The sequence below is a fragment of the Plectropomus leopardus genome, chromosome 10, assembly GCF_026936395.1.
Source record: "Plectropomus leopardus strain MGB_pleo_1.0 chromosome 10, ASM2693639v1, whole genome shotgun sequence".
NCBI lineage: Eukaryota > Metazoa > Chordata > Actinopteri > Perciformes > Serranidae > Plectropomus > Plectropomus leopardus.
This window is the reverse complement of record NC_142185.1, coordinates 33,445,328-33,469,857: the sequence shown is the minus strand read 5'-3', so window position 1 is coordinate 33,469,857 and position 24,530 is coordinate 33,445,328. Positions and strand designations below refer to the sequence as shown.

Here is a 24,530-nt window from a genome sequence, read left to right as displayed (position 1 = left end):
CTTTACAGTCCAGCAGGCACGAGTGTGAAATATAATCCCTGCTACAAAGAAGAAAAAAAACACTGTTGTTACAGCAGTTTTAGAGATAATTATATTTTTTACTCAAATTAAATGTGTTTGTGGTTCTTTATCGGCTCAGCAGGTTTAATGCGCTCCGGGATCAAAAGCCATAATAGAGTCTCAATGATGTCTGGCTCTCAGAGTGAAGAGAGGGCTGTAAACTCCTGAAATATTGACTTTTTTATTCCCAAAGTAGAGTATGTAACAGGAGAGGGGGATGGTTAGCTTCAGGAGCAGGTGGGGATGGTGTTCAGCGTGGCATGGTTACATGGTTTTTATCCAACAGCAGCAATATATAAGCTGGAGATTTGGTGAAATTGGCTCCTGAGCTCGAATGTATTGTTGTCTGAATTGTGAACACTTTTTGTCTTTCTTCTCTCGTTTCTTTTCATGTCTGCAGTAAACCAACTGCCGCTGTTACTGTGGCTGCAGTATATGTTTGTCTTTTCCCAATCTCCTTGCATAAATAGCTCTGTAATTGGAGATTATTTATCATTTAACTACTTTTTTAATTAACTGATTAAGTGTTAAGTCTTTGAAATGCTGGAAATTAGTAAAAAAAAATGTCCGTCATAAGATAAGATGAGATAAGATAAACTGTTATTGATCCCCAGCAGGGAAATACAGTTGTTGCAGCAGCACGAGGACAGAAATAGCACAGAAAGTGGGAAGAAAAAGAAAGAAAACTGGGTATATGAAGGTATACACTTAGAAAAAACGGCGGTAACTAAAACCATGTATGATTCTTCAGCTTGTCCCCATGGGAGAACTCTTTGTGGTTCCAGGTAGAACCTGAGATCCTTTTATACTTCCTTTCCACAAATATGGAACGAGTACTGTTTTATTTTAAGCATCTAATTTTGAACTGTTCTGTGCATTTTGACCAAACTTTTTTTTCCAATTTTGTTATATTTTATTTTATATTTTTTATTTATTTTTTCATTTTTTTTCTTTAGTGAAGCAGGACAAAACAAGTGAGAACAGGCAAGACAGGACAAAGCTAAATACATCATCTCATTCTTTGAGAAAAACTGAATTTTCACAGATATAAAAAAGACAAAGTCACCCAATTGCATTTGAGAAACAGGAGCCAGAGAGTGTTTGCATAATTGCTCACTAAATGACTTGATCAATTAACCAATGACTGTACTCCACTAATCAATTCCTTGTTCCAGTACAAATTTTAACCTCTGCCATGATACGCAGCCCCCTCCGGCCTGTGATGCGTCCTCAAATATCCACATGAAATCACTCAGGAGTCATTTGGGGATTTGGAGAAAATGCACGCAGGGTTCATTCCCCCTGATGTGTTAAAGGACCGTCAGAAATTTGAAAATGCCATAATAGTTTCTGTTTTTACATCTTATGGCTGTTATAAATGGTGTAATTTTGGCTATTTTAATTTTGGTGTTCCCACGGGTAAAATTCTGAAAGAACAAAAATCACAAGAAAATTTTAAAGAAAAAAACACACAAAAAACTGTTAAAGAAAAAATGGCCGTTTTTTTTTAAAGAAAAATAAATCACTACATTTTTTTTAAAGAAAAACAAAATCAATGAAAAAAATGTAAGAAAAAAAAGATTTGTTTCCTAAAATCACCAAAAATGAAAGAAGAATTACTGTTGTCAAATAAAAATTAGATATAGCCGCTGAAAGTTGTATGTCCTTCCCTAAACCTCTGCCATGATACACAGTTCCCTCCGCCGTTTGATGTGTCCTCAAATATCCCCATGGCGACTGAATATGAGGTCTGATTATTCAGACGGATCTTACATAACTGTGTTTCCTGAACTCCGTCCCTCACAAACCAGTTAAACTCCTGAGCTCTTCCTGGCGACGTCATAAAAATCATTTGTCAACATCCCTCTGATGCTGTGTGGCACTTGCACTTCAACACACACAGGTTTTATATCACAGCAAAGCCTGGACGCTTGTTTTGTGTTACACATGTCATAAACACTGCCAACTCAGCACAGATGAGAGGTGTCCAAATGTCCGAATTAAACTGGTGCCAGGGAGCGAAAAGGCGGATATAATTAATGCAGTTTTGCGGCTCAGAAGCGTCCAATCGGTTTTTCCTCGGACAAACTGCCATTAACGGCCTTTCGTTCACAGTACCGGCTGTCACACCGCGGATGATGCATGGGAAGTAATAACCTGCAGCTTAATTTATCAGGAAACCACTGCATGAGATAGATCACCGCTCAACACGACACGATGTGACACTGAAATTAGCCCAGCTGTCATTTCCACTGATGCATATCACTCCAATCAAACATATTTATGAGTCTGCATCTAATAGAGACAAATAAATACAAAATGTTAGATGTAGTGGACACATGCTATACACGACATGTGCACACAATTAACCCTTTAAAAGCAAAGTAAAATGGTTTGATTTCTCTCAAAATCATGTAAAATAGGAGGACAAAACAAAAGACATAATTTACCAAAAAATAGAACCCCTAAAAATTGGTTTGAAAATAAATAAACAATAAAACAATAAATAAATAAAGAAGAAGAAGAAATAAATAAATTAAGTAATTTAGAACAATTAAAGGCAAACAAGAGAAGTGTGGAGAAGTGTGTTAACAAAATTAAAATAATTCTGCAACATTATTTTAAATATGTAATTATAAAAATCATGAATATATATATTTTTCACTAGATTAGAAAAATTTAATTTTATATATCTATTACTTTCTTTTAAAAATTATACATATACATTTTTCCCTAGCTTTCTTCCTTTTTCCCCCAGACATATACCCCTTTTAAAATAAGTTTCTAAATCTATTAATTTCTTCCATTTTGTGTAACATGATTATAAATAAATAATTAAAAACGTTTATTTTTTTCTCTTTTCCCTGGACATTTTTCTATGGCATTTTTCCCTAGCTTTCTAAAAATAACTTTCCAAATCTACTAATTTCTTGCATTTTCTGGAACATTTCTTACCAAGTTAATCATCGCCCTTTTTCCCATGTTTTTGAAAGAAATCATGCCAATTTGCTCAAGGTTCAAAGGTTTAAACAAAGAAGTGATGTCGCCCCAGGTATTTAAAGGGTTAACTCAGCAGTAGTGGTTTGGTGCTTCCACTTCTATAAAACCCTCCCAGGTGTAATAATCTGAATATTACTGTAATAATACGAGAAGAGCTGTATTCTGCTCTGTATGCAAGTTTGGCTGCACGATGCTCTTAAACAAAGAGAGTTATTGGTGGAAGTCAAATACCTCAGGGTGCAGAGATCACACAGAACGCAGTCATGTTTAATTAATAAATCTCTAAGCATTAAAATATTCACAGAGCCTCAAGTCAAATTTAAATCACGGGGGGGAGCACACGGTGTGTTGCATTATGGGTGCTTTTTGAACATAAAAGATGAATCCGCTGGGGATAAACAAAGCTGAGCTGCTGCGGCTGTCGATGGGCTCGATTAGAGGGTTGCACGAGTGTCAAAATGATTCGTCGGCTAATCGATTGGCAAGACAAGTAATCAACTATTTTGGTAATCAATTAATCATTTAGGTTACTGATCAGGTAAATTGCAAAGCGCTCCCTGGTTTGAGCTCTGGAAATGTGAGAATATATCGGGTTTTTTGTTTTTACGTTGTGGTGAAGTGCATGAAAATACTTCAGTGTTTAGCCAACGTGGTCCTGCAGATGGCAAAATAAAGGACTGTGTGTTATTTATGAGGGGAGGCACTTTAAATGATTTTTTAATTACTGGAGGGGGAGTTATGTTTTCTTATTTGGCTCAGGGGAGGGACGAATAAGATCATGTGACTGCATTTTTTTCATTATTTAAAATACCTTCAGTACCTCATATCCCACAGGTGGCTTTGATTGTTTTATCACACGATGAAAAATGAAAATTATCACTGGATTTTTACATTTCCAGTGGTCCTTGAACACATCATCTGCAACAAACGCTTCAGTCAAAAAAAGCAGTGGTGCAGTTAGGTTTGGGCGTCTGAGGCTTCAGCCCCGAATGTTTTACAAAGAGCCCCAAATCTAAATGAAAATAGGCCTAAGTGACTGTTTTTTAATTACAAGAGGAGGGGGGTGGCTGGGTTTTTCTTTTGACCCTCCCTAAAGTCACATTTTTTTTCCTTGAGCCTCTCTGAGTGTTCATCCCCCATGATGTGTTGAAGGACTGTCAGAAATTTGAAAATCCTACAATAGCTTCTGTTTTTACAGTTTCTGGCTGTGATAAATGGTGGCATTTTGGCTATTTTTATTTTGGTGTTCACATGTGTTTGGGAGTCATGTTTCCTTTTTTTTTTTTTTCTTAAAATCACCAAAGTTTAAAAAAGAAAAAAAGCATAAATCCATCCCAGGCGCTTTAAAGAATTATTTGATTATTACAGTTTTTTGCTTCCTTCTTTTCTACACCACCGCCTCCCCTCTCTTAAATAACAAACAGTCCCTAATAATGATTAAAGGCCCGGAAACAGAGGTCCAGGCTAACCCTTTAGTGTCCTCAACTACTAGAAACATGGACAGCACATCAGGCGTTTTTCCACTTCATCCTAAAAATAACCTTCAGTTGCAGCCTGCAGCGCTGCACTCTCACATATTGAACATGTTCTGTATAAACACAAAGACACACACACAGCAGTTATTTTTTTCTGCTGCCTAAATGACGGGATGCCTCAGACATCCATCATCGCCTCTCAGCGCAGACAAAGAAGCGACAGTGGAGAGTCCTGACAGGCAGGGAAAGATACCGACTGTATCTCCACTCCATCACAGCCTGCAGCCTGCAGGCGAGCCGAGCTGATTCTCCAGCAGGCCTCATCAAGCAGCTCCTCTGTTCAGGCTCTAATATTTACTGTACACGGAGGCCTGGACCCGAGTGGCACCACAGTGCTGTAAAACACACCCTCCTCTTGTTTGCCCTTGATCAGAATGAACCACAGTGGAGTGAAGCCTGCATCTATTTAGCCAACAGCTGACGGGGACACAGCGAGTCTGTGGGGACGGTGCCAGTCCTCCTGTCTGTCCTGCTCCACGCCAGCCTCCCGCCCACAGTCTCGTCTGCAGCGCCAACCCTGTTAGCTCCGACAGCTGTTATCACAATAACTGAGATAAATCGATAACACAACAACACACGCCGGCTTCAACAGACGGACTCGTACACACCGACGCATAGTCTGGTACCGCAAAGCGCACACGTGGAAGCGTGCTCGTTTCAGTGATACACACACACACACAAACACCTCTACTGCTGGAGGTTGCTACAGGGCTCAGATGATGTGTGCTGCAGGATCTAATTTCCCCATCAAAGAGATTAACTGGATTTAACAGCGATATGCTGATTGGTAAAATGCTCAGGACTCACCGTGCAGCACAAACTGAGAAATTAGAAATCAGAGGCTTTGTTCTCATTTTTCAAACTGCACCTGGTTTGTGTTCAGAGGAGTCAAATAGAGGATTTTCACTACTTCTACTGTGATCATAGCAGAAGTATTCAGATTCTCTGCAACATTACAGTAAAAGTACTCAACTATAAGTAAAGGTCCTGCATTCAAAGATTCTGCTGAACTAAAAGTTGAAGCCTGCCTTTAGCTTCAGATATTTATCATACTGCTGTTTATTTTTCAGCCAACAACTAACAAAAAACTGGAAAAAAGAAATATCTTTGCTATGTTTCAAATAATTTATAAAAAGTGTTTCTCCAGCAGACACAACTGACATGACTCTTGACTGTCAAATGACTGACTTGGTACTAATGAGAGTACACATATTCTGGTATATTTTGAGGTACTGCGCTTGAGCTTTTCCATGAAATGGTACTAAATGATATAAGGAGTACTTTTTAATTTATTTTTATTTATTTTTAATTTTTATTTTATTTTTTATTTATTTCACTTCCTTTTATTTGTGGTTTTACTGCTTTTATTTATTCTGTTGTTGTTGTTTTTAGTCTATTTCTTTCTGTAATGTGACATTTTACATCTTGTATTCTGCGTTATTTGTCCCCTGGTTTTAAATTTATCCTAACCTGATCTTTATTTCGTTTTGCTTGTGTTCATTCTGACTTTTGGACTTTCTGTTGTTGTATCGCCGTCTTTGTATCTCATTTGTGCTTTGCTTTTTTGTTAAAGCACTTTGTAAACACTGTCTTTAGGTGCTATAGATAAAGTTATTATAATTATTACTTTTCATACAGAAGTAAATGTACCAAAGTACCATCAGTAAAATATACTCTTACTAAAATTTTATATGCAGGACTTTTACATGCCATCGAGTGTTTTAACCTTGTGGTATTTTTAGTTTTGAAAAAGTAAAGGATCTGCATACTTTTGATAATAATTAACATTTTGACCTCATCCCTCCCACACTCACCTCTTCTTGATGAGGTCCAGCGCCGAGCCGATGAGTCCGTCCTTCATCTTATAGATCTTGGCTCCGTAGCTGGACAGGTCTGTCCCCTCCAGAAGGAGCGCCGGGCAGCAGCTGGAGGGCCGGTCCCAGTTCTCCCTGCAGGGCGGGAAGGGAACCGACCCAGCTGGTTCCAGACTGCTCCTCCTACGCCTGCTGCTCCCGTCGTCTCCCCCAGCGGCGGGGGCTTTCTCCTGGGTCGAGCTGGCCAGCGGCTGCAGGGGTGAGCGCGGGGACGGGCTTGTGCGGATGGGAGAGTACGTGCTGGTGATGGAGGTGCAGATGGGAGCTGAGGTGCTCACAGTGTCACAGAGAGGTCTCTCTGAGGATCCTCGGCTCATTTCTCCCTCCACCTCCTCCAAGTGCTCTCCATTTCCTCCACTAGAGCTCGTCTGAGGAGGAGTCTGATCAGAAGGAGGCATCTTACCGTCTGATGTTCCTGCTTCTTGTGACAGCTCAGTTTCTCCGGTCACCACAGAACCCGCTGTGGCCTCCTTGTTCTGTTCTTCTTCCTTCTGCCTCATCCTCTTAAACTCCTCGAATGTCGGGATATGCAGGCGTCCCACAGGAGGTCTGCGGCGCTCCGATGCAGAATCCGATCCACTATTGTTACCCACAATGTTGTCTGTTGTGTAGGACGCCTTCACCACTTTTGGGCTGCAAGGGGAGCTGTGGAGAGCCAGGTTTGGGCTGCTGTTCTGCCGGCGGAGCTGCAAGCGCCTCAGGACCTCCTGTTTGATCTCCTCAGGGCTTGTGATGCGCATTGTGCATGGCGGCCTGGAGCCAACAACTGTTGAATTTACGGGATGCTCAAATTTGAGGGGTGCAGCACCCGTGGTCATCTGAGGCCGCAGTGGGAGGGGCTTAAGAGGTTCAACTGACGATCTCGCACTCTGTAGGCGGAGTTTGTCTCTAAGGCCCTTCCTCGCATCCCATTCATCAACGCCACCTGGAAACAGCAACTGAGGAAAGAGTGGGAGGTCTTTCCTGGGGAGGCCATGGCGAGGGTAAAATGCCAGGCTCTCCTGGTTGGGTACAAGTCCATGGGCCCCCGCCATGGATCCATCTGGGGGGCCGTCATACCAGTGACTAGTGGAGGTGTAGCGTAAAATAAACTCACTGTCCATTGTCCTGTAGGGGGCAGCACTGAACGCACACAGGCCAGAATCTGCCACAGTGTTCCAGTTCAGGTTCTCCATACTCCTGTACGGCCTGCTGCTTCCTGTGTTGCAAGGGCCCGGGGCCACCCCATGACCCGGCCCCACCCCGAGAGGGCCCTGCCTGCCGGAGCAGTACCTCAGCCCCAGGTTAGTGAGCAAGGTGCTGCTGTTACACCTGGCCATGAGCGGGAAGGGAGGCCCCTGGAGGCCCGAGTAGTGAGGGACGCCAGGCCGGTGTCGGGGAAAGGAGGACAAGGGGTCCGGGGACAGGGGGAGGTCGGCGATGCAGGGCTCCATGTCTATGATGAGGTTGAGGGGGGAGGCACAGCCAGCAGGAGAGCCGGCAGAGGCTGCGGCGGAGGAGGTGGAGGGGTAGTCACATGGTGGTGGAGGCTTTACGTCTGGCATGGCGGCGGGCTGAGCGAGCGACGCTCAGACACACTCACAGCAGGTACGGAGGTCTGCAGCCTGCAGGGACGGAGACAGAGAGTGTGATGATGAGACCAGAGAGTATATATGTAAGTATATAGATATGTGTGTGTGTCTAAATATGTAAGTGTATGTATATTTTGTTAGAGATGAAGTTTGTGAATTAACAGATAAACTGAGAAGAGATAGGAAATAATAAGTTTATACTTCCTCCTGCTCCTTTTCGAAAATGTAAGATGCAGTTTCTCGCTGCTTATTTGAATCTATTCATTGAGTACAGGTTATTATCCATTTTTGTTGTTGCAATTTTGTTTTATTTTTCATCTTTTCTGTTTGTTTGTTTCATATGTTCGAAATAAATATCCATCTATCTATGTGGACAACAGCTGAGCCTCCTTTCACACTGTGTTTGTCGTGCCGGTGTGTATCAGTAACAGAATGTACAAAGAAAACTGTGTTTTGCAAGTCAAAATAAGCCAAAATGTATGCCATATGCATGAAAACAGCCAAAACGATCATAAAATGAAGAAGGAAAAGCACCAAACAGTCCCTGTGAGTTAATTGTGCGAGTTTAGCCTGATGATACAGCTCAGCTCTTTCACTTCCATCACTGAATCCACAGGCCAGACTTTGTGCAGCGGCCTCGGCCATGTGACAGAGATTTGTCTTTAGCCACGAGGACTCCACGCACATATCGGAATATTGGATAACCGAAGCTCCGGACACAGAGACAGTGTTTCTGAAGCGTGGTCCCTTCACCAGAATAATCACATTCATTTTATATAAATGGCTCCCTGTCTACCCCCTCAGGCTTCCTTTTTTTCCTTTTTCTGCAGCAAGAATAATAATAGAGGGATTATTGCCCTGCTTGTCAGGCTATTAAAACATGAGATTGAGAGACAGATACAGAGAGACAGACAGTGCAGGGTGGAGGGGAAAAAACAGAGAGTTGGTAAAAAGAGACAAGGATGGGAGAGGAAATGAGCGTGACGCTAAGAGAAAGCAGTAAGCTGAGGGGACAGTAATGAAGATAACTGCTCGGCTGTCCGCTGGCGGCCGGCTCTGCTCTCTCCTTCTGACTAATCAGACAGCAGTTGTAGATCAGCCAGGAGCCGAGAGAGCCGAGAGAGCCGGCAAGACGGTGCTGGGTGCACTGCAGCTCCTTCTCTCTCTGTAATGAGCACAAATAGCGTGTCGACTGCCCAACCCCAACGCCCATCATCCCTGTCTCATATTCTGTCTACATCACAGTCTGCAGCGCGGCGTTACGGCTGTGATTATGACTGCGATTATGAAACAGGGACTCAGAGGGCTCATCCGCGATGCATTAGGTGAATAATAAAACGCAAATCATCTTTAGACTCAAACGCTCCCTGATGCCAAAGCACGAACAGGCCGCCACAGCGCTTCTCTGCAGCTCTGCAGTAATAGATAAATATCCATTCCTCGCATGTTTGCCATCACAGTTAATCAGCAACCTGCAACGGAACGAGCACAGGCGGGTTCCCTCAAATCTCATTTGTTGTTTATTAAATGACCCAAAACAAAAACCAAGGATGTTCGTGTGCAGATCCGAAGTGAAACACTGAGGACTAAAACTGGAAATTCGTGCAGAGAAACTTCAGTTTTTCTACAAATTACATGAAAAGACTACAGTCACGGTGCACCAGTCAAGATAAAGTTACAGTTCACATCCATGTCTGTGATTAGTGTCACCAATTTACTATCTGACCAAACGTCTCCCCTTCTGTTTATGAGACGTGATGGTGAATAACGTCCATAAAAGTCTTTGTGCAGAACATTATGTCAGAGTTGACCTTTGACCTCCTGGATATAAAATGTCAGAACTTCATCTTTATGTCCTGTTAGACATTAGTGTAAAACTTAAGCATATGAATTCTTTGAGTTTTGGCCAAAAACATGTTTTATGAGGTCAAAGTGACCTTGAACTTTTATTTTTAACCACCAATTTTTTTTTAGTTTATTCTTGATTCCAAGTGGACGTTTGTGTCAAATCTCAAAAAAAAAAATCCTTCAAGGTGTTTTTGAAATAACGTGTTCATGAGAGTGAGATGGATGCAAGGTCAAGGTGATCTTAACCTTTGACCTATGACCACGAAAACCTCATCAGTTTATCCTTGAGTCCAAGTGAACATTTGTGCCAAATTTGAAGAAATTCTCTTCAGGCGTTCTTGATATATAACGTCACAAGTACAGACGTACGTACAGACAATCCAAAAATATCAATGCTCCGAGTCACAGCTATCGCCGCCATGGAGGCATAAAAAGTGTCATACTGTAAGATGAGATTTATTTTGTGAAGATTTATTCAAGTTGATAGATAATCTTTATTATTTAGGCAAACAAGTTCATTGCATTAATGGCAAATTGTGAAATGTTATACTGTATGCTCCCCTTGAAGTTAAAATTAGGAACTACTTTATGTGGTGCACCTTTCCTTTAAGGTCAAGGGTGGTTTAGATCGCAGAGTGATATGAGAGATATGAATGTATTGAGTTGTTGTCCTGCTGAGAACGTGGACATTAAAGAGACAGAGAAACTGAAAAAAACGTCCCTGTGCTGTCCTTATCCTCAGCCCTTAAGTCATTCAAATTCTAAAGTTACGACTGGAAGACGGCAGCCTGACAAAACTATTAAAAACACAAGTAGCCACATTATTGTGACGTGTTGTGTCATTACCACAGTGCAGCAAGGAGACACTTACACACCTAGAACAAAAAGAGATTTTTAATTGCTTCTACTTACAGATTTGGATTGTGCAGACAGGTAAAAAAGTGCAAAAAGTGCATAAAAGTGCAAATATTTCCATGTTGAACTTTCCTGAGTGTAAAATGAGGCGTGCAAGATGTGGCTCACTCTACAGGTGCATTCACTGAACACAGGTGCAGCCTGCTGCCTGTCATGGTATATCTGGTAAAATCTATCATGGAATATGTCATTTTATATAGATATATATTTTTTTTATTTTGCATCGTCAAGTTGGCAACTCGTGTCAAAAAATAACGCTGTCCATGCTTCATAGTCAAGAGTTTGCTTGCCTGCTACAGCTAATGCATATACTAAAATGTGCAAAAAGTAAATGATAGCTACTTGGAACAAAATAACCATAAATTGTTGACACTGTTTCCATGCTTTCCGCCATTTCTGTTGCCCTGAAACGTCACGCAAACATCACAACTGTGCAACCTGGGAATCATTGAAATTTCCCAATTTCCTACTTGTAGTTACGACTTTTGAGGGCCGTTCACGTGCTCGTAACTCATAAGCAGGTAAATGCTATATTTACGAGGAGCGCGCGAAGGCAGCATTAGTCTAAATAATTTAAAAAATGTTGACATGATACATATGAAATGTACAAATGTGATGTATTTGTGGTTTTTTCAGAAATGTCGAAATGAGTTTTTGTCATCTTGGGTCGCCGGTGAAACAGGCTGAGCTCTCCGCCTCCACATTCTGTCGCGTCTCCCGTCGGCCTGTTTGGCAGACGCCATCATGTCTGTGAGCACAGCTCTGATGGCAGAGAAAGCGCTGAGATGTGGAATTTGGGTTTAATTAGCATGAGCGTGTGTCTGAATAACACGCAGCACGCCTGCACCTCTATCTCCCTATCTCTCTATCTCTCAATCTCTCTATCTATCTCCCTATCTCCCCCCTCTCCCTCTCCCTCCCTCTCTCCCCCCTCCCTCTCTCTCTCTCCCCCTCTCCCTCTTTCTCTCTCTCTCCACTCTCTCTCCCTCCCCCTCTTCCTTTCTCTCTCCCTCCCTCTCTTTCTCCATCTCTCTCTCTCTCTCCATCTTTCTCTCTTTCACCCCCTCTCCCTCTCGCTCTACCTCTCTCCCTCTCCCTCCCTCCTTCCCTCCCTCTCTCTCTCCCTCCCTCCCTCTCTCTCTCCCTCTCTCCCTCCCCCCCTCTGGTTGAATAACTGCCAGTATAAAGGCTCTGTGGAGGTCCGCTCTCTCTCTGCTCCCTCTGTCATCAGAGCTAACGGAGGAATAACTCATCTCTACCAGCAGGATAGTAAATCAGCCTCCATGTCCCAGCATGCACGGGGGCTGTTTTTTCTACAGATATGATGGCGGAGCGCGTGACGACGACAGCATCAAAATGAGGAAATAAATCATTAATGTGATCTGATTCACTGTCGGCGTCTCCATTATTAACAGCTCTCACAGATCTCCATCTTAACAAGTCAGTGTATTATTCAGTCCTTATATTTTAACCCTTTGAAACCTGAGCAAATTAATGTCTTTCCGAAACATGGGAAGAAGGCAAAAACCAACTTATGGCCGATAAAACTGCAAGAAATTAGTGAAAAGTTACAAGAAAATAATAAAAAAAGAAAAGTAAAAAACTAAAACAAACAAGAAAATTACCTGAAATAAGTGAAGGATTTTTTAATGTACTTTTTCTGTAAAATAATTTTAAATGTATAATTATAATGATTATAAATATATATTTTCAGGACATGTTTCCCTAATTTTTCATAATTCTCTCCCCTTTTTTAAAACAAATTTTCAGGTCATTTTCTTTATCATCTTTTACTCATTTCTGGCAAATTGTGGGATCTTTCTTACCAAGCTGGTCATTCCCTGTTTTCCCCATGTTTTTGAAGGAAATTAAACCAATATCTTTTTCTGTCTTTCTTTTATACTTTTCATTTATGAACATTTTTTTTACATTATAGGGACCATGAGCAGAAAAAAGATAAAGAGCAGAGCAAAGATCAAACAAGCAGGTAAGTATGAGGTCATGTGATGTTTAAAGAGTCAAAACAAATTTTCCTAATTTAAGATAGGCTATTACACGTGATACATACAAAGACAATGAGAGAGCCGTCTCATTGGCTAAATAAACACACCATTTTTCCCTCCGTTTTTCTCTCAGTTCTTTTTGGAGTCATATGAAGTACTTCATCTGCAATTTGCCAGGTTTCAATGGGTTAAATGGCTTGTGAGTGGAAAGCAGCTCAAGAAAACTGACGTCGAACTAGGTTTTAAAGGGTTAAATGATGTGGCCAAAAGTGAGTGGACACCTGTGGTTTGTGTTCTCTTGGCCTTTTAGTTACAAAAAGTGAAATCTTTGTGTCTTTCCTATGAGGACGCCTGGACACAAAACCAGGTCCATAAAAAATAACGTTTTCCCACTTTGGCGGCAAAAAACTGAACTGGTTTGTGCAGAGAACTGAAATAAAACGTATCCGGCACCTTTTTGACAAACTGAACCACCGACAATAAAGCCCGACCTTATCGCCGGACATCAGTGTCCGACCTCACCAATGCTGATGTGACTGAATGGGAGCAAATCCCTGCAGCCAGGTTTACAAATCTGCTGTAAAGCCTCAAACCAGAAGAGCGGAGCTGTTACAGCAGCAGATTAATGCCAGAGGTTTTGGAAAGGGGTGTAATTTTCAGTTGTCTACACACATTTTGGTTATTTTTGGGAGTGAGTATTAATCATAACCTCATTGGAAGTGCGGTTGCTGCGTAACTCTTGTCTCGGAGTGTGTTCATCAGTGTGACTCATGAGTCAGTGTCTGTTTCCCTCCGCTCTGACTGGGCCGAGGTTATCTAACAGTGAGCATCGTGTTGCAGAGATCAGGTTTGGAAGTAAATCCTCGTGTTGCAGCCAGCAGTTCCTGCAGCTGCTGGCAGCGCGCTGTCTGATCTTCTAAACTTACCCCATTTTAATCAGGCCTCTACGCCGCTGCTCTCCTCCAACAGGTCATTGGACCAGATCCCAAAGTGCCCGGCTTCCTCCTCTCAGTCTCCGCTCTGTTCTGCGATCTGTCTGGAGTTTTCACACAGCCAGACAGACGTGGCCTTGAGCTATGAGTAAAAGGAGAGAAAAAAAAGCATATCAATCAATGCGCTGCTTTTTCTGAACACAACAAACTACCTCAGAGGAGATGCTGCTGCTTTTCACTCTGCGAGACGAGAGGATGCGCAGAGCAACAGAGACTGGAGGTTTGAATAGCAGATGTATCCTGATACTGTAAAACAAACCGTGTCCTCCTTTCCTGGATTGAATTAGATGTTGAGTCAATTACATAATTAGTGTTTCTCTGTCAGGAGAGAGTAGCAGATTACACGCATTACGCCAGGAGCTCTCAGATAATATGTTTGTTTGTGTGTGTTGAATCAGAGGTGTCTTTAAAACAGCCTGTGGAGGGTTATTCAGTTTTATATTTCCAAGCAACAATTTCCTTCACAACAGTTTGTCTTTATACCAAATCTAAGTTTTAGGCTACTGCAATTACACCCAACAAATACATTTCAAAAAGTTAAATCAGATATGTGTCCTTTTCAAATAATAAAATTAAAAAAAACTTAGGCTCAATCAAATAATTTAAAATCAATTAAAAAGTTGTCCCAAAAACAATATATTGAATAAAATACAGCATTTGACACAGGGCCCTGTCAAATAAACAATAAAAAAGTTTGGGCTTTTCTTTAAAGTTATTTGATTTCACATTTCTCTATGTCAAATGTATAATAATAAAATACCACAAAATCAAGCTAAACAAAATGAAATAAAATAATCAATACAATTAAATATTAACATGGCATAATACAAATAAATTATTATATGCACCTGTCAAATAAATAGTAAAATATAACAAAATAAAAAACAATAAATAAATTAAATTTGACATTTGTCTTTTCCATATCAATAATAAAACAAAAGTTACATGAAATTAAAATAAATTTCAAAATCAATTAGAATAAATGTAAAAAGTTGTCTCAGTAACCTAGTTACATAAAATTAAATAACATAACATGTCAAAAAACAACAAAATGGCATACAAATAAAAGAAATCTGATGAAATGTATGTGCTGTGCTCTGACCCTGTAAAAGGAATGAAAAAATGAACAAAGAATGAAAAATCAAAAAAAAAATGTTGAATAAATAAATACACATTGCCGCATCTGCAAAAGCTTGAAAAAAGTAAATTAAATCAAATAAAATAAATTAAATTAAATAAATAAACAGCAGCAGAAGTAAAACACCAAACATTCAGTTAAAGATATAAATCTACTGTATATTTCCTTAAAACACTGCAACCTAAATAAGACTGATCAACGACAAGCAGCACATTAAAACTCATTGGCAAGCAGCGTTTAAAAATGTAGACTTCAAAACAATCAGAATACACAACTACACAGCAGACATGACTGTTGTGTAGGACAGCAGGCCTAAAACAAAAGACGCTCGAGAAACAGCTCCGATCAAAGACTCAGACTGAGACACGGCGCTCTGCAGGAACGATGATTAATCAGCTCAGACACAAACAATGATCCCACCTCGTCTTTAAACCCGGCTGCTCCACTAAAACCAGCTTCCACCACCTCAACATCTTCAGCTGAGAAAACCAAATGCTGTCATTCAAAGCTGTGGTCACATGATCTCTGACGTCAGCACTCCTCCTCCCCCCCCGGGGGGGACGGAGAGTGCTGTGGCTGCATCATCCAAAGCTTTGACAAGTGGCTGTCACTTGAACCCCCACCTCTCCACCCGCTCCTCCGTCCCAAGAGGACTGAAAGATTGACAGGACTTCCAGTGGATCCTCCTTTTTTCCCACACAGGCTCCTCCTGCAAAAACCATCAAACCTTCACATTTTGTTTGTTACCAGATCTGTTGATTCAAAACTGATTTTAATGATCTCAGTTCTGCATCATCCTCAGCTCCTCTCTGCACACTGGGAGACTTCTCTCTCACAGAATAACCCCGCACTGACAATCCCACTGAAACCGATAGGCTTTTCACAGAAGGAACAGGGAATTGGTTATCGGCGCTGACTGAAGTGACCCATTTATTTATTTATTTTTTCCTCTTTTTATCCGGCGAGCGTTTAAATCACTGAGCCAATTCCCTGCCGTTCTGGCCCGTTTCATTCATCCTCAGAAGTGTTTGTGAGCAGACTGCGCACACTGTCTTATTACTGATCTGTGTGTGTGTGTGTGTGTGTGTGTGTGTGTGTGTGTGTGTGTGTGTGTGTGTGTGTGTGTGTGTGCGCTGCAGACTGACTACCTTTTAGATCCTATGCAGTGGTACAGGATGTGATAATAATGTGCTCCTGAGCTTTTCGACACCTCCAGTGTTCCCTGCAGACACAGAGAGTCACGCCTCTATCTGTCTGGTCCAGCTGTGGTGTGTGTGTGTGTGTGTGTGTGTGTGTGTGTGTGTGTGTGTGTGTGTGTGTGTGTGTGTGTGTGTGTGTGTGTGTGTGTGTGTGTGTGTGTGTGTGTGTGTGTGTGTGTGTGTTTAAAACACCGTATCTCCTGAAAATGTCATCACTTCATCTTCACAAATGTAAATTATTTCTGTGGTTCAGTAAAAACAGCTATATAAAAAGAAGTAAACTTATTCTTCTCTCTGTCGCGCAGATCGCTCCTGCATCCACAAACATCCTGATCCATGAGGGAAACTAAAAGCAAGAGAATCCAGCTGTGAAAAACTGCAGTTTATTCAATAATATTGTATTGTAGTAGTTAATATTAGTTTGAAGGACATTTAAAAATATTAAGATATATATTGTGTATCATGATATATCTTTAAATTATCACAATATTATGTTAAAGCCATATTGCCCAGCCATACTCTAATGTGTATAAGTGAGGGGGTCAACAACACAAACTCTGAACAATAACATCTAGTATGAACATCACAGTCGAATTTTAAAAATTAGATACTATCACTTCCTCTCCGACACAGTGTCAACAAAACTGAACACCTTTTAAAACCAAAGCAGCTTATTTCTGTGATCTGTAACAGGACTCAACATTAGTCAGGACTCTGTCAGGCTGCACGGTGGTTTGACTTAACAATATTTAAACACCCGTGAAAGAGGCATGGCATGAACGCGCTCACCTCCCACAGACGGAGGCTGCGTCTCAGCAGGTGTCTGAATGTGAGGCTGCGTGCTGTTTGCCAAAAAGACAGGCCAACGTTAGCACAGCTGGAGGGCACGGCAGGAGAGCGCCGGCCATGCCAACGCTCACTGTGAGGCAGAGACTGGAAAGGACACACAATCAGACAAACACATATAAATTTGTCTTTTTACCTCAAGTTTGCAACCTTTATCCACATTGACCCAAGGTTCTCAAACTTAAAAACGGAGCATTTGGACGCTTTATTCTCTTGAGAAAAAAAGCAAAAATCTGCTGGGTTTTTTTTATTGGAAAAGTATCAGGTGAATTACTGTTTTTGTATGTGTGCTGTCCTTACAAAAAAATACACACGGGCATACAAGACCTATAAGTCCCCCTTTTATGCTCCAAAAAAACATTGGTAGTGATCTACATATAGTGAGCCAGAATACCATCATTGGTAGACTGGGTCAAATCAAGCTGGCCGCTGACCAGCACCAGGTCTCCGGCTCAGGGCTGGCATATTAAATGACATAATAGGATATTACAAAATTACAAATCTTGGTCCGTTTCCCAGACGGGGCTGATAAAGGAACTCTGTGCACCTCAAACTGGGTCAAATACGTTCATGCAATAAAAAGAGACAAATTTTCACACATGAAGAAACTGAAACTATAGTGAAAGGTGTTAAAATGTCAATATAATTATCAAAAGATCATTTTCAATGTCTATTTTTGCCAAAATCCACATGCATCACTTGGAAAGAAATCAGCAAGACTCTCTCTAGATGTGCTGCAGCTGAGCAGCGCTGAGTGTGGCTGCTCTAACCTGCTAACCAGCTGCCGAAATAAAAAACAACCTATCTGCAACACACACGTGCTGCTCACACAAAGTGGGTTTCCATTAACCCTCAAACTGCAAAAACTGAAATGGCGAATACAAAATACGACTGTCAATGTCAATTTTGGAAGAAAACCTCATATTCATCACAAAAAATGTTCTAAAACTTGTATAGAAAAACTTTTTTGGCTTTTCTAGGTCACATGATGCTATGTCTATGTGCTCGTAGGAACTGGCTCCCTCATGATGCAGCAGGAGCTACAAGAGCTGTTATTGCATCATATAACTCTGAGAAAGTTGAGCAGATCATCATGAAGTTTTGAATCCACAATTCCTCTGTGAAATCATGGGCTATCAGCTCCCAGAAATCCCTCATACGTGGCCACTCCCACATATACGTGGTTCGCTCCATAACACGCCTACGTTGCCTTCGACTGGAAATAATGACGACGAGTGCGGTGGCTGCAATAGAAATAAAGCTGCTAATGTTTTAAACATCCATCGGCATGTTTCTTGAAATATTATCACCAGAGGAGAAGCAGCAGAACATCACTCAGTGGAAACACAGTCATCTCGCAATTGTGTTTTATTGACATTTTCAAAATATCGCTTAAGTCTTGCGCAAATCTGTACCAGAAACTCACCGACAGGCAGAGTGGCCCGGGCGTTCGCCTTGGCAGCTACTGGAAAACTATAAGAAAAGCCTTCTCAGTAATGGCTGGGTGTGTGGAAGTAAATTTAAGAGGAAGACTTTTGGTATGCCACCGACATATTTCTTTTCCATCTAGGACGGGATACATTTGGCCAAAAAACATTGATAAATGCAGCTTTAATGTACTGTAAGGCAAATCAAAGGAAAGCCTCGTGGTAATACTACAAATGTGTGAGCGTTTGTGTGCTTGAATGAACAGACATGCAGTTGCCACCCAGCCTGTGGCAGGAGATGGCAGGCTGCAGTCCGCACACTGTGCGCCGGCATGCCGCCTGGACTCTAACACGACTCGGACACCGACGACTGCTGTGATATTTCACTTCGTACAACAAAAACCCTCAAGACACCAGCCACCGGGCCAACGATGAAATATGGCTGATTGGTTTCTCCTCCACGAGTCCCCGAAGCCACAAGAACAACAGTCTGCAACAACAGGGACGATCACTGTGACCGAGGGAGCAGAGAGCGTAAATATCAGGCACTCAGGTGAGGTGAGAGGAATCGACAGGTGAGCAAACAGCTCAGAAGTCATGACAGCAGATGCAAAACTCTAACTGCCTGTATTTAGATCCATTTGCATGACATTTAGCTGAATGGCTGTAATTCTGTGACATGTTAAATACTGTCAGCAGACTCCAGAATTCAGCAGTTTACTCCTTCTTTAATGGATTTATACCAAAATCGATTCTAAGTATCCAACGTTTATCCCCGGTAAGCTTGAGAGCGTGTTGTCGAAAGTTTGTTGGCGAAACTGCACCACAGAAACTTAACTTGAGTTTAATCCGCTTTTCACTGCCTGTCTGTATGTTCAGCATTTGATACTTTTGGCAAAATATGGCTAAACACACCGACGCCAGCAGAGCTTCAGAGCTTGGAGACGGCAACATTATGATTCGAAGGGAGCGTATTTGGAACTATTTTGGAAAAGTTATTGACTGCAACATCCCATAGGGGGCTTAGGGAGAGTGCGGAGGCAAACTGTGCTGCAGAAATAGCCGTCTTAGTGAGTAGGTGAGTGGGACAATGTTAGTGCAGGGTGGAATCTCCTTTAAGAGACCCTCATCTCATTTTCTAGATGACAGATTTGGGCAAAAATATATTTTAAGCTGTGTTAGGCAGTTTTAATTTGGCGTTATTGGGCTAAAATCCCATTTTAATACTAGATTTCTGCACCCTCTATTGGCTCAGTTTCTCATATGCATCCTGCAGTTTTGAATAAGTAAACTGCTTGTCTGATTGCTCACCTGTTCTCCAGCCTCCCAGTGTGTAAGTCATCTATTAATCCTGCTGTTTACATCTTTATCCCAGCGAAGGTCTGTCCACATAAAGCTCCGATCCTCCCAGCATGATCAGGCTCAGTGTCATCCAGTCTATTGACTGAGATGCTTATCTGCAGTGTCTTACATAAAAAGACCTACCTGCCATTATCATTATAGATTTGTGTATACAAGCAGGATTTGTGAAGGGAGGGAAAATCTACAGCAGTCACATTATTGTCGCTTTGCAACTGATATTTCCTGCACAGATATGATGAAAATATGATGTTTTAAGCTTGAACTTGCAGGCATGCAAAATGTAAACACAAATAATGAATGTTGCCTTCAGCTAAAATTGACGATGTGTTGTTATAATTAAGTAATTATTTGCTTAAGTCCTGTGTCATGAAAAAATCAGAGAGTATTTTCTTGCTTTTCTTGGTTTAAATCAGTGGTAAATCCAATACTTTGGGTTTATTTCTTTAGTATCCCACTGACATGACAAAAACGGCACTTTAAGATATTTCTTTCAGCTCTGTGAATATTTAAACGTGAGAATTTATCAGTATTTTTTGATACTTTGCAAGCTTTTAATTTTTTATGTTTTCATTTATTTATTTTTTATTCATTTAATTATGAATTCATTTATTCATTTATGGTTGCCGCCTTTTCTCACAATGCTGTCATGGTCTCCTTTGAAAAACTGTTAATCTCAGTGGGACTTACCTGGTTAAACATGGGTTAAATAAAATTATCAATGAATCAAAAAATAAATTTAAAAAAAACAACCGTATTTCTCATTAAGGCCAATGGCTCACGTACACACACATCAGCACACAGTGAGGAGGCTTGTGTAAGGCCCGGCAGGTAATAAGACTCAAGTATCCTAATGAAGTGAAGTGGCTCTCCATCTCCTGTCAGGAGGAGGATGGACGGAGGAGAGGGGAGGAGGTTAGAGCTCCTGAGGATCAGCGGATCAGTTGTTCTCTTTGTGAAAGAACAATTAAAGTCCGCACACTTGTGCATGCTCCTATAAAAATGTATTCGATAACCTCTGCATAACGTTCCGGGCATTAGGCCTTCCTCAGACGTGACAAAGTACATGCTACTTATGGGGCGTGTCTATGTACTTTGTCACGTCTGAGGAAGGGCTAATGCCCGAAACATCACATGTATGGAGGTAATCGAATGCATTTTATGGGAGCATGCACTAGTGTGCGCACTTTAATTGTTCTTTCAAAAAGAGTACAAATACCCAAAAATATGAGAAAAGTTGTGGGAAGCTTTTTGTGAAAAACATCATCCCTGAGGCACGATTTTGTATCTTTTTAACCCCATTCAAGTTAGCAGAGCGCTAAACCTGCAGTTAGGCCGCTCGGCTGTCTGCTCTATGGGCCCAACAATGAGGGAGATACGAGTATTTTCACACTTTTTTAAACTTTGAATTGGGCCTTGCCTCCAACACTGTATCCAGTCTGGTTTTTTTGACATCCATGGTTTGAACCATAGACTGTATATAAAGATGGACAAGGGGAATATGCTAATTTAAACTGGGCGGAGGAGGTTAGAAAATCAAAGGATACAAAAGACCCTGTTGGATCAGGGCAACAACAAAAAACCTTTAAACATTTCTAAGATTTTAAAACGCTTCTATGGACTTTTAATCAATCAGAATGTCATTATAATATTGTTAATTGCCAAATCTCTATAGCTGAATGTTTCTGGTGCTTCTAAGTGGCTGAAAATGTTACTGAATCCTACACGTTTTTCCCACTTCAGAAGGTCGGATGCACGAGGTAGGAAATGACGGTTCCCTATTTTAAGCTCCAACTTCCAGCTATAAATGAATCCAGCATTAGCATTGATAACGGCGGTAATAAATGGGAACTGGGTGATCTCAATTAGCGGGAAAAAAAAAGAAACGGCTTCCAGCTTCTGCCATTTTTTTTTTTTTGCATACAAGTTTCTTCAAAGGCAACATTCAAAATTTCCATTTTTCCCCTCCCAGACACATTCCCACGTGCACACACACACACACCTTACACCCCACTACACACACCCCTCAGTGTTTCCCATCAGCCAGTGAAATGTGGGTTAATGAGGCACCACCTGGGGGCACTGTCAGCAACACCTCCACCAGCAGTCTCATCAGAGGGAGGAGAGGCATGAGAGTGGGCGGCGGCCTGCGAGACGCCGAGGGTAACATCAAAGGTGGGAGTGTGGAAGAGTGCAGTTAATTAGGCAGAATGACTGCGGTATGTGCGTGAACTACACGTCTCTGGGGAGATGAGCAGAGTTGTACAGTAGAGACGGTTTACTACAGCCGCTGAGAGCTCGGCTCTGCAGGAGTCTCAAGTTAGTTTGAGCTGCAGAGTTAAAATTAAAATGAAGTCATTGTTACTACAGATGGCCGTGTGTTAAACAGTAGCAGGAAGCAGCTTTAAAACAAAAAAAACATGTGTTGTGACAACACACAAACCAGGCATCCTCTGCAAAGAGGCTGAAACCAGCTTTACTTTTTTTTTTCCAGTGGAAGGCCATTCAGATATTTCCCAGTCTATTTCTGCGGGGGGGGGGGTGGCTGGTTCAAGTTAAAAAAGTGGCACAATATGAACAATGTTTTAAAACACGAAGAACCAACATAATTTGCAGCAGTAGTTCCCAAATGGTCCAGTCACTGGGTCCAGATTTCTCCTAAGTCATTAAAACAAATGAAATAAAACATACTGCAAGAATAAAGTGCAATTTGGTAAAACCAGATGCATTTCTAGGATTTGAGGACACTGAGTGATTACTTGGACCTCTGTAGAAAAAAATGAATACATTTTTAATTATTTTTAATAATCTTTTATTTTTTATGGCAATGTTTTTGTTCTTTAGATTTGTTTGTGATTTTTAAAAAACTTTTTTAAACAATTTTGTTTTCCTTTAAAGTTTTGGGCAATAATTTTTTACTTTTAAAAACAATTGGTAATTTTTTTTGACATTTTTTGGCAATATTCTTTTTTTTCTAAGAATCTTTGTCATTTTTTAATATCTACAAATTGTTTGGTTATTTGTAAAAAAGAACATAAATACTTTTTTTTTTTTTTTTTTAATTAAAGAAGATTTGGCCCGCCAAATTAAAAATGTGGGGGGAAAAAAAAACAAAAAACACCAAAATGACACTGTCTTTGGAGAGAGAAGACAACCCAGCTTACCCCCTCCTCTGATTTTTTTTTTTTTTTTTTAAAAAAAGGTCACACAATACCAGAACATGGACATGAAATAGTTACTGTTCTCGAAAAAAAACAGCAGCAGTTAGCATCCAAGTCAACCACCACGTATAGCGAATAGAAAATGTCTCCAAACTGGACGAGCAGAGGACAAGATCAGCTGCCATAAAACAGACAGTAAATGATGGTTATTGACATGTTGTTGTTGTTTATGAAGTGCTGCTGACATGTTTATTTGTCACAGCAGAGGTCGATGCTGTTGAGTTACACGTCACGCCTCTTTTGCTCAGAAGCTACACTTGTTCAGAAAAATAACCGTGCCAAGCTCACTCCATTATGTGCTTAAATGCTCTACAAACCGTGTAAAATAAATTACAAATGTCACTTAAAAGCGGGCAGCACCTACAAAACAACCTGCGCTGTTTTGTCCTCCTTCTTCAGTGCTTCGGGTCATCTCGGTCTCATCCATATTTCATGCGCGGGGAGGTGGAAGTGTTGCGGATGAATTATACAGACAGCAGATGACCTGAGAGCAAACACCTTGCTTCTTTTGCATGAGGTTTTCCATGAGCGGCCCTGCAGATCTGCACATATCCAAAGAGGACAAAAGAGGGAGTCTTTCCCGCCGAGGAGAGACGCTTCAAAGGCGCCGATTCATGCAAATGACGACCGCAGCTATCATGTGATATGAGGCCTTGTAATAAAGATAAAGTGCTGTGGAAAGAGTGGCGCTTTGAAGTGATACAAGGAGGGTCTGACGTCCCTCTGAGAAATATGGATTATTATGCTTGATCTGGTTGTTATTTTAAATGGAGTGTTCTTCAGGTTTATTGTATTATTCATTTATGTTTTCACGTGTCCTGTTTGTGGTTCCAGCCATAATTTCTCTTTCCGATTAGAAGTGCCAGAGCGTGAGAGTGATAGAGGATGTTTTATGCCAACCTGCCTTAGCAGGAAATAATAACAAAACTTTTTTTTTTCCATCAACTTTGGAGTCATCTCGTAAAGGACGATAGGAAATTCAGTGCACAAAAATCTTGTTCATTTCTTCTTTGACCATCTATCCCAGACAGTTTTTAACTCATATCAGAATTTCCTTTATATTACAGAGTATTTTATTGAAGCAACACTGTTTTGAAATAATCTGTGTTACTGTGAAACACTTGACTTTTGAAAAGTTTGGCATAAAATGGGGTTATCAATTAGGCTCATTGATATAGCGATTTGTCAATAATCAGCAAATATTTAATAATAATTGATCTGATGATAAATCCTTAAGTTTGTGAGATATTAACACAAAACAGTGGCGTGCAAGCTTCAAGCGTGCACAGGGGGCGTCCAGTAGGTCAGTTGGTAGGGCGGGCATCCCATGTACAGAGGCTACGGCCGCGGTTCGATTCCAGCCTCAGCCCTTTGCTGCGTGTCATCCCCCTCTCTCTCCCCCTTTCATGCCACAGCTGTTCTATCTCTTATACAGGCAAAAAGCCAAAAAAATCCCCCAAAAAAAGACTGCACAGAGGCATTTATGGTCAATGTGTTGTTCGTAGTAATATTCTCATAATTGCCGGTTAGAGTAAAAACAAA

At 41.1% G+C, this 24,530-nt stretch overlaps 1 protein-coding gene across 4 annotated transcripts in view; it reads right to left on the bottom strand.

Moving 5' to 3' along the window:
- arhgef49 (Rho guanine nucleotide exchange factor 49) overlaps positions 1-24,530 on the bottom strand; it is a 73,275-nt gene that overhangs the window by 14,840 nt on the left and 33,905 nt on the right. For 3 of the 4 annotated variants that reach the window (XM_088083664.1, XM_088083668.1, XM_088083665.1), the window contains 2 exons: positions 13,733-13,880; positions 6,410-8,073 (listed from right to left, as the gene is read on the bottom strand). In XM_088083664.1, the coding sequence (XP_087939790.1) occupies positions 6,410-8,013 (1,604 nt within the window). In that variant the 5' untranslated portion in view covers positions 8,014-8,073; positions 13,733-13,880. Of the gene's footprint in view, positions 1-6,409; positions 8,074-13,732; positions 13,881-15,356; positions 15,494-24,530 lie in introns of those variants that run through there. The other variant, XM_088083667.1, reaches the window with a different exon arrangement.